Here is a 10,219-nt window from a genome sequence, read left to right on the forward strand (position 1 = left end):
TACTGACAACCAAATTATATACCTCACTGTGAGACAGTCATTCCTATCATATAGCCTAATGTTTGACTAATATGGCTCAAGGTGCTATTGGGCATCATGAGATTCAGATTTAGGCTCAAGAAGTTCAGAAGCCTTCAAAGTCACAAGCACAGATATTTACAGATAGTGCTATCACACAAAATCAACAAGAAAAAACATTGTTCAAGAGTACTATTTAAAAAGCAGATGCATGTGACTACCAAGCATAAACTGTTATTGGAAGATATTTGTCTATACCTCAGGGGATATGGCACGATGAATGAGGCGGGCATTATTGTGAAGAAAGTCCAAGGATTCTGCTACCTGAAGTAAACCATGCTTCACCTCCAACAAACCCATTTCCTACAGAAAAAAAAAGTGTACTTTTTCAGAATTGCACACATTTAGTGATGTGCAGAAAGTATAAGTGATTTTCTTTATTATAATTTATAAAATATTTTTAACAAAGTCAAAGACAGAACTGTAGATCATTGTTGGCTTGGAGAAGTCCAATTTACCCTAGATCATGTATCTTCATAAATAGTCAGATCTACATACATGAGAGCTATAACCCACATTCTATCTACATGCTGAATTAGACGTATAAAGTTGCTGCAGTGCATGCTCACAGCAACCTCTACACCACTTAACTTCATTAGCCACCTTTAAAGCTAGATAATGTAGTTCATAGGCCACAACTGGAAACCTGTCGTTATTTATCTCCCACAAAATCCAGAAACAATTGCATCCTCATGATCCATTCATGTTCAATACAAGATGAATCTTTGCTGACCCCACAAGCATTCACCAAGAATATGGTTTTTAAAGCATAAGTATCATCAAACAAAGTGTGAAATAGTAGAGTACAAAGTGGATCCATGGACCTAGAAATGAGATGCTAAGTAAGACACAAGCAGGGTTCACGAAAAGGCCCATAGTGTTAGTGTAAGGTGTGGCTCACACCATGGAGACTTGAGACGAGCCAGGGCATGCGTTTTTTACAAGGCGTGCTTGTTTTGTTTCTTTTGTTTTTTAATGTTTTACAAAATATATAATCCATAAAAATTTATAACTTAAAAAATGTACAAAAAATCGTAAACTAAAACATATACCAATTGTATTTATTTTTCAAATACTATATATTCATAAAAAAATTGTCGAATTGTTAGAGATCTCATAAATTAAGTAATAAAATTGACATTGAAAAGTAATAAAAAAACACGGGCACACAAATAAGTTGTAGAAGATTTTCTGTAGTGGACTTCTGTTAGGGTTTTATTTTGTTGAGGAGGTGCTGATGTGTCCGAAGAAAGTGGGAAGAACCTCATTTCAGGTTCTTCCACTAGAGATTCTCTAATCATGCTTGGTAAGTAAAAGATATATCTCATTCTTGGGGAAGTGCATAGTTGCCTTGTTAGCTTGCTGCCATGGTACATCTAACTCAAACAAGACTAAGAATATCCCAAGTCACAATTGTACCAAACTACATAACAAGAAAGAGAAAATGGTTTCAGAATATATTGCTACTAGTTATGTCAAGTCAACGATCAACAAGCTGTCAAAATTACAAAGTCTCACACATCCCCCTCTTAGTTACATTTGTAACAAGCCTGGAACATACAATATAATTGCTCTAGATTGAGGGGAGTGTTAAATATTAGCTCTTTATTAGTTGTATCTTTTACTTAATTGTGTAGTTACCTAGAATAGTTAGAGTGGCTGTAGTATATAAACAAATATAAGGACTCCATCATTGTATTATTAAATATACAAACATACAATCGATATCTTTTATGTCAATATTTCTCAGTAATAAGGAATTTATGGGTTTTCACTAAGTTGTCAATGTAGCCTACATTCTCACATCACAATATGGCATTAGAATGCTTGGTAAACTTCAACAGTTATTAAGGTCTGCGCTTGGCAAATGTCAATAGTCATTGAGGTCTATACTTTGCAAGTTTCTATCGTCATGCTTGGCTTGAGAAAATGCATCTACTCCCATTCTACCAGCTTGCGAATTGAGATTTTGAAAAGGTTGAGTCCTAACCTAGGATTAGTAAATGCTCATAGAATAAGGTTATCGACCACATTTGCCTTTGTTGAAAACATCATAGTTACACCACATACTACTACTAAATCAACCTTGAAATACAATGATGGTATGAAGATGTCCGCATAGACTACTGTAACGTATTATGTATAATAACGTGTGTTATATATCTTCTTAGTCTAGTCCATAACAGCACAAGCTTAAAGCCAAGCCAGAACAGATTTCAAGCTCGGTGACGGTATGAATGGAAAGGTTGTAGTCGTTGAATGGTGGATTAAACATGGTTAAAACCACAAATTTTAATACTTGTTAACATCCAAGAATATCATATCCAACCACCACACTCATCTAGGCTGGCATTAGTAAAATTAGATAGAATTGTATTTGAACTGTGGCATGGAAACATAAACTACAACACTAAGATGCAGACTGGAAAGGAAATGGGAATTAAATCAAATCTTTTGAAATACCTACCATCCCTTGAAGCTCCTTCGGCACTTTGGAAATGTTATCCAATATACCAAGGGCGTTGGCTACGGAAGCAAATAAAGGCTCGGTGACCAAGGCCATGGCATTTTTGTTCTCGTCTAGGGCCTGGATCACATGAACCACTCCCGGGTGCCTCAATCTAACCAATCTGGAGGCATCAGCTCTGATGATATCGAAGAAGGAGTCTTCCGCTGCTTTGGAAAGCCCCGCACGAACCCTTGCCTCCGATAAAGCGCGCTTGTCAAGAACCCAGACGCAGACGGTAGGGTACTGATGAGAGAGGAGGGTGGAACCGCCACGAGCCTTGGCGGAGTAGAGCTTCCAAACGAGGCCAGGTCCAGCGGAGCCGATCTGGTCAAGGAGCTCATAGTCCTGGAGGGCTTTGGGTCCGGTGACATCCTGTACGGTCTTCTCAATTACCGCAGCGGTTTTTGCCAGGGCCTGGGTCAGAGTTTTCATATTAAGGGACATAATTGAGTTTGAATTGAATTTGAATTTGATCGAGGAGGAGGAGGAGGAGGAGGAGAATCAGATCGATGATGCCAAACGTGTGTGTATAATCGAATTCGTTGCTCCGATCAAATCCCTCTCTCCTCCGGCGTAGAGACTCGAGTTGATGGTATGTTAATGATGGTTGCTTCTTGTCTCGAGAATAATTACATCGAGGACCTCTTTTGCAGGGGGATGAATTGGAATCTTTAGAAAGAACTAGCCGATTTGGAGGATCAATTTCGATCGCCAAATTATAGAAATAGTATTGAATCCACGTATTTTGTGATTCTTGGATTTGGTGATTTCATCATAATTGAAATGGATCTAGGGGTTGTTCGGTTACGGTAAGACATATAGCTTATTCACACAGTCATATCTATTTGTATAATATGGGTTTATTCAGTCAATCCATAGATGAACCACTCAGCTACAAAACCTATGTCTTTTGTATTCAGCTATTAACTTTTCTCAATTACCCCTCTCCATAACCACTGCTCCCTCAACACATCGCATCCTTCTCCTCATCTACAACATCACCATCCATCAGAATGAGCGACCAATTACCATTTAGAAAACATGAGTTGCTGAGTTATATCACATCGTCCAACAAGTGATGGCGATCTTGTGGTTTGCCTTCCTCCAGTTGGAAACTTAGCACCGATAAAGGAAGCTGGAATCTTGGAGGTTCATAATGGAATCAAAGAAATGTGCCTTCAACAACTGTCAACATCATTTCTCGTTGTGCATCGTCCGCCCTCTGCCTTGCCACTCACCGTCGCCTCCTTCTCCTCATTTGCTCCGACCTACAACATCATCGTCCATCAGAACATGCGACCGATTAGGTTTTCTTCTTCACGCTTGTTGAGTTGTTCTGAAAATGGTTTTGGATTGGATTTAGTAAACGTGAGACGGTGAGTCGGTGAGGTGAGGACCGAGGGTGAGGTCGTGAGGTTGGATTGGATTTGGATACTTGGATTGGAAACAAATTAAAGAGTATAATGGAAACATTATAAATCCGGAAAACCCCATTTTTGGAAAAGATATAGACTAAAGGGTAAAATAGTTATTTCTAACATTCAGACTGTTTATTCAGCACAACAACCAAACATGAACTTATCTGTTAATATACAGACAACTATATCCATACAGGTCTTAACAGAAAACAAACCGAACAGCCCCTTAGTCATTTTATCACAAGAAAAAGGAACTCAATTCAATTTCATTTCATTCTATTTTTTGAAAGACAAAACGATCCCCATCTTTTTTATTTGATTTACCCAAACTCATATGACCTCTTTAATATTTGGTAATGGAAATGTCGGGGTTAGTTGTGGTCATTCAAGGGTTGGAAAGGAATCGGTTTATGGTTATTTTCTTTAAATTCATTTGGGTAAATATCATCATATATATATATATATATATATAATGGGTGTAAATTATTGTATCAGGAGAGGATGCATGGTAGGCACCCCCATCAAGTCTCAGGTATGTACTTACTATTTATAGTATGTATGTGTGGACAAGAAAAGTTTACGCACTTTCAACATACTCTTCATATTGATCTGGGAAAAACTTGGGTAAGCTTAGAACAAAAGCAGATTTCAAAGCTAAGGCAAAGGTGAGTTCCCTACTACTTTCAGTATATCTGGTTATTATATATTCACTGTATATATATATTTCGATAAAGTTCTAGCTTATGTTGTTTTGATGGGATTTAAACTGTATTATGATTATTGTTGCTTCATCGCTCGTAAAATCTCTCAAGAACAGAACTCATCGGACAAAGCTTGTCCGATGAGGCCCCTCATTGGATAAGGTAGTGACCGATGAGGCCACTTTATCGCACACAAGGATAGCCGGTAAGGACCCTTCACCGAATACACAATGTCCAGATAAGACCCCTCACCGATCAAGGTTTGTTCGGATAGAATTCCTCACCGATCAAGGTTGTCCAGGTACATTGTGTTGTCCAATAACCCTTCACTTGGCAGAGTGTTGTCCGGACAAGACTTAAGGTTGTTTGATAACCCTTCACTAGACAGAATGTTGTCTAGATAAGAATAAGGTATTGTTCGGTAACCTCTTCTCTAGACATGGTGTTGTCCGGATAAGTCAAAGTGGTACATTAATCTCTTCAATAATTATGTACTAATTGGTTGACTAGTGTTAGATAAAATGGCGGTGTAACCGTGATAGATGAAATGGCGGTGTAACCACGATAGTTGAAATGTTAAATGGCGGTGTAACTGCGATAGTTGTGGCAGTGTAACCACGATAGATGAAATGGCGGTGTAACCGCGATAGTTGAAATGGCGATGTAACCGCGATATATGAAATGGCGGTGTAACCGTGATAGTTGAAATGGCGGTGTAACCGCGATAGATGAAATGGTTGTGTATCTAATATATAAATGTTACATTAAGATTCAGGTTTGATCTATCTTGGGTTTTGAAGTAAATTATGTTTATGAGAGGGTAATTCGCTCATTAGGCTTTTTGGTCTAACGCTCAATTGTTGTACTAATTTGTTTTGCAGGTCATCCATCATCTCAGGATAAAGGCAAGGGATAAATGGAAAGAAGTGATATTTCGAAGAAAGTGTTATTATCCGATAAAATTTTTGTTAATCCATACTCTTATTTTGACATGTAAATCACCTTGGAATGTTTGTATAAGATTGGTATGGAGAATGTGGAGATGTATGATATTATTTTGTGTATTAGTACTGTTTCATGCTTGGTGGGTTGTTTCAGTTGGTATCAGTGACAGGTTGAAGAGACCTAGGTATTATATTGATACTTAGACTTAAACTAGAGGTGTGGAGTATGTGATAATAGGTTCCACTGGGATTATGGACATGGGAATGTGTTATGACTGAACCTATTATGATGATAAGTATGATAGAGTTAGATTACATAAGATAAATGTAATCTTGATGTAATCTTGAGTTATAGATTCTTGATCTATGGGTAAACATGTTATCATATTTTGGTATGTGATTAACCGTATATGTGTATATTGTGACAATAAGGACGTTAAAGTAACACAAGTATTAAGAAAGAATGGCAGATAATCTCAATCGATCTGGAAAAACTTCTACCGGCCATGGAAGAGGCCAGGGAAGAGGAATGGTAAAAAACACGAAGTCGAGGTCGGGGACGAGGAAGAGAAAGAAATACTCAACAAGAAGCCCATACATAACATGAATTATCAACGCAAGAGAGTTTTATGTCAGGTCATGGACGGGGCAGAACAAGGGGTAGAGGTTGTGCTCATGACCCTGGTTTTATTACCCAAGAAATGTTGGCAGCTGAACTGGAAAATTTTCAGGAAAGTCTGGTAAATTTGTTGGGACGTTCCGCACAGAATAACCCAGAAGGAGTAAGGAACCTGAAGTTTTAGGAAGAAGCCGGAGCCAGTATACCGGTAACGACAACGTCCACACCACCTACTTCATCGTCGATACAAAAAGGAGGGGATATCAAGATGTTTTTTGCCTGTAAACCCCCTAAGTTTTTCGAAGAACGTGATCCTGTTAAAGCCATGTGTTGACTTACAAAAATTGAATTAAGTCTTCAGACCAGTAAAAGTGCAGAAAAAGATAAAGTGATGCTTGTTGTATCCAAGTTGCGGTCGAGCGCGTTATATTAGTGGGAAATTCTGTCAAGTTCTGATCCAAATATTTTAAAGACTATGTTGTGGGAGGAATTTGTGGTAAAATTTAAAATTCATTATTGTTCTGAAGCTGTTGTTCAAAAGCTAGAGGACGATTTCCTTCAATTGGAACAGGGTAATATGACGGTTCGTCAGTGTACAGAGGTTTTTATGGAACAGTCTCGGTTTGCTGAGGCATATATTGCTACTGAAAGTAGTAAAGTTAGGAAGTATATTTGGGGTTTGGAGTCTAATCTCCAGAAGTATGTAATATCCAGAAACCCGACTACATTCCAAGCAGCAATTGATGCTGCAGAAATTTTGGAACAAGATATCAATCATCAACCACAAGAAAGGGTTGAGGATAAAAGGAAAGGGGAAGCAGTAGCAACTGATTTTCGTAGACCTAGATTTGCTGAAAGTCTGAATCGACCAATCTCCAGATTTGTTGATAAAGCATATGTGCGATGTCATAAAGTACACCAAGGACAATGCAACACTGAGTCACGAACATGTTAAATGTCAAGAATTAGGGCATATATCCAGAGATTGTCGTATGGTACGAAGATGCTTTAAATGCAATTCTTCTCAACATGTAAATGTTGATTGCCCGCAAGCTAAGGGACATGGATATGGTTTTGTTGGGGAACAAGGATCTAGTTATTCTGGGGGCCGAGGATTTGGCTATGCTCCACCCAGTCGCGGGCCAATGGTTAATAGTAATGTCCCTAGCGGTCATGGAGAAATAAGACGTGGTGAGGCAATGGCTAGAGGACGAGCCTTTCAGATGACGAGAGGCGAGGCTGAAGAACATCCTAAAGTGGTGACAAATACATTCTTCGTTAATTTAGTATGTGACAGTTTTATTTGATTCTGGTGCAAATCGTTCTTTCGTGTCACCATCATTTATTGGTTGTGCGCATTTAGAATCTAAAGTGTTAGATGAGGTATTGATAGTAGAAATAGTTGATAATAGTGAAGTGTCGGTTAAAGAAGTTTTTGATGATTGTTCCATAAACGTAAAAGGGTGTGAGGTACCCACACTGTTATTTCCATTACCATTAAGAGAGTTTGATAAAATCGTGGGCATAGACTGGTTGGCTAAAAAAGCAATCCAATATAATCTACAAAGAGAAGATGATTCATATAGATTTACCGGGGAAGGGACCGGTTATAATCTATGGTGACAGGCGGGATCGTTATTCCAACCTTATTTCTGTTTTAAAAGCTCGAAAGTATGTGCAGAAGGGATGTATCAATTTTCTTGCTTACGCAATTGATTTAAAGAAAGAAAAGAATAAGATGAAGGATATCCCGATTGTAAGAGAATTTCCAGAAGTATTTCCAGAAGACTTAACAAGTTTACCTCCTAATAGATCAATAGAATTCCAGATTGTGTTATTGCTTGGAGCGGAGCCAGTTGCACGTGCACCATACATGCTAGCTCCGTCTGAGTTAAAGGAATTAATGTCGCAACTGAAAGAATTACTGGATAAATGTTTTGTTCGACCAAGTACCTCTCCTTGGGTGCGTCAGTGTTATTTGTGAAGAAGGACATATCAATGAGAATGTGCATTGATTACCGGGAAATGAATAAATTAACAATTAAGAATAAATATCTTCTCCCAAGAATTGATGATTTGTTTGATCAATTTGTTGAGGCCACTTACTTTTTTAAGACTGATTTATGATCCAGTTATCATCAGCTGAATATTCGGGGTGAAGATGTGTTGAAAACGGCATTCCGTACACGTTATGGGCACTACGAATTTTTGGGTATGTCGTTTGGACTTACAAATGCACCTGCAACATTTTATGGACATGATGAATAGAGTATGTCGTTCGTATCTTGATAAATTTGTGATTGTCTTTATTGATGATATTTTGATATACTCTCGATCAGAGGAAGAACATCCTCACCATTTTCTGCTTCTGGAATTATTGAAACAAGAAAAATTGTATGCTAAGATGTCAAAATGTGAGTTCTGGCTGCGGGAAGTCCAATTTTTGAGCCATGTTATTTCAGAATGGGACATCAAGGTGGATCCTCTTAAAATTGAAGCTATTGAAAAATGGGAAGCATAACAAACCCCAACCGAAATTAGAAGTTTTCTTGGATTGGCGGGTTATTATCGAAAGTTCATACAAGACTTTTCTCTTATAGTTACTCCACTAACTGGATTGACGAAAAAGAATGTGAGGTTTGAATGGAAAAACGAGCAAGCTAAAGCCTTTCAGAGATTAAAAGATAAACTGTGTAGCGCGCCAATTTTTTATCTTTACCAGATGGAACAGAAGATTTTTTGGTTTATAGTGATGCTTCAAAACTGGGTCTGGGTTGTGTGCTAATGCAACGTGAGAAGGTTATAGCTTACGCATCGCGTCAATTAAAAGACCATGAAAAGCAACATCCCACTCATGATATGGAATTGCGGTTGTGGTTTTTGCTTAAAAAAATTTGGAGGCATTATCTTTATGGGACTAAATGCCAAATTTTTGCGGATCACAAAAGTTTACAACATGTATTCTATCAGGAGTTAAATATGCGCCAAAGATGATGGTTAGAGTTGGTTGTTGATTATGATTGCGAGATTCTATATGATCCCGGTAAGGAAAATGTGGTAGCTGATGCTTTAAGCCGAAAAGAGGAAAGTGGTACAATTAAAGCTATAACATTAAGAGGTAAATTATTGCCAAGTATTCAAGAAGATTTGCAAAGATTCCAAGACGAGGCTGTGAAAAAAGATGGAATCAAATAAGAACGACTTGATGGGATGATATCTGACTTAATGAATGATGATCAAGAATAGTTATGTTTGCAAGGTAGAGTTTGGGTACCGTTTTATGGTGATCTCAGATAACGCATTTTAAGTAAAGCCCATAAATCTCGTTTTGTTGTCCACCTGGGTACATACAAAATGTATCGAGACATGAAACAATACTACTGGTGGCTAGGTATGAAGAAGGATATAACCAAACATGTTGAACGGTGTATGACATGTTTGTAGATGAAAATAGAACATTAGCACCCTTACGGTAAGTTACAGTCGTTAGAAATTCCAATTTGGAATTGGGATCACATCACTATGGATTTCATAACCGAACTACCTAAAATGCCGAAGGGTTATGATGCCATATGGGTTATTGTGGATCGATTATCTAAGCCTTCTCATTTCTTACCGATGAAAGAATCATATTCAATGGATAGATTGGCAAAATTATATATTGATGAAGTGGTAACACGTCATGGTGTTCCATTATCAATAATTTCTGATCGAGACAGTTAATTCATTTCTATGTTCTGGAAAAGTTTTCAAAGAGAAATGGGTTCATAGATTAAGTTAAGTACTGTTTATCATTCACAGACAGATGGACAAAGTGAATGAACAATCCAGACACTAGAAGATATGCTTCGAGTCTGTGTCATTGATTTTGGAGGCTCGTGGGATAATCATTTATCGTTAATTAAATTCCCCTACAGTAATAGTTATCACTTGAGCATCCAAGCAGCACC

The 10,219-nt window shown here is 37.9% G+C and overlaps 1 protein-coding gene across 1 annotated transcript in view; it reads right to left on the reverse strand.

The window, feature by feature from the left end:
- LOC112511544 (SCY1-like protein 2) overlaps window positions 1–3,238 on the reverse strand; it is a 39,820-nt gene extending 36,582 nt beyond the window's left edge. The window contains exons 1-2 of the mRNA XM_025117214.1: window positions 2,546–3,238; window positions 277–381 (exon numbers count right to left, since the gene is read on the reverse strand). Of these exons, the coding sequence (XP_024972982.1) occupies window positions 277–381; window positions 2,546–3,031 (591 nt within the window). The 5' untranslated portion in view covers window positions 3,032–3,238. The remainder of the gene's footprint in view (window positions 1–276; window positions 382–2,545) is intronic.
- Between the last annotated feature and the right edge of the window lie 6,981 nt (window positions 3,239–10,219).

Source organism: Cynara cardunculus (assembly GCF_001531365.2).
Source record: "Cynara cardunculus var. scolymus isolate 2C chromosome LG 4, CcrdV1, whole genome shotgun sequence".
NCBI classification, from domain to species: domain Eukaryota; kingdom Viridiplantae; phylum Streptophyta; class Magnoliopsida; order Asterales; family Asteraceae; genus Cynara; species Cynara cardunculus.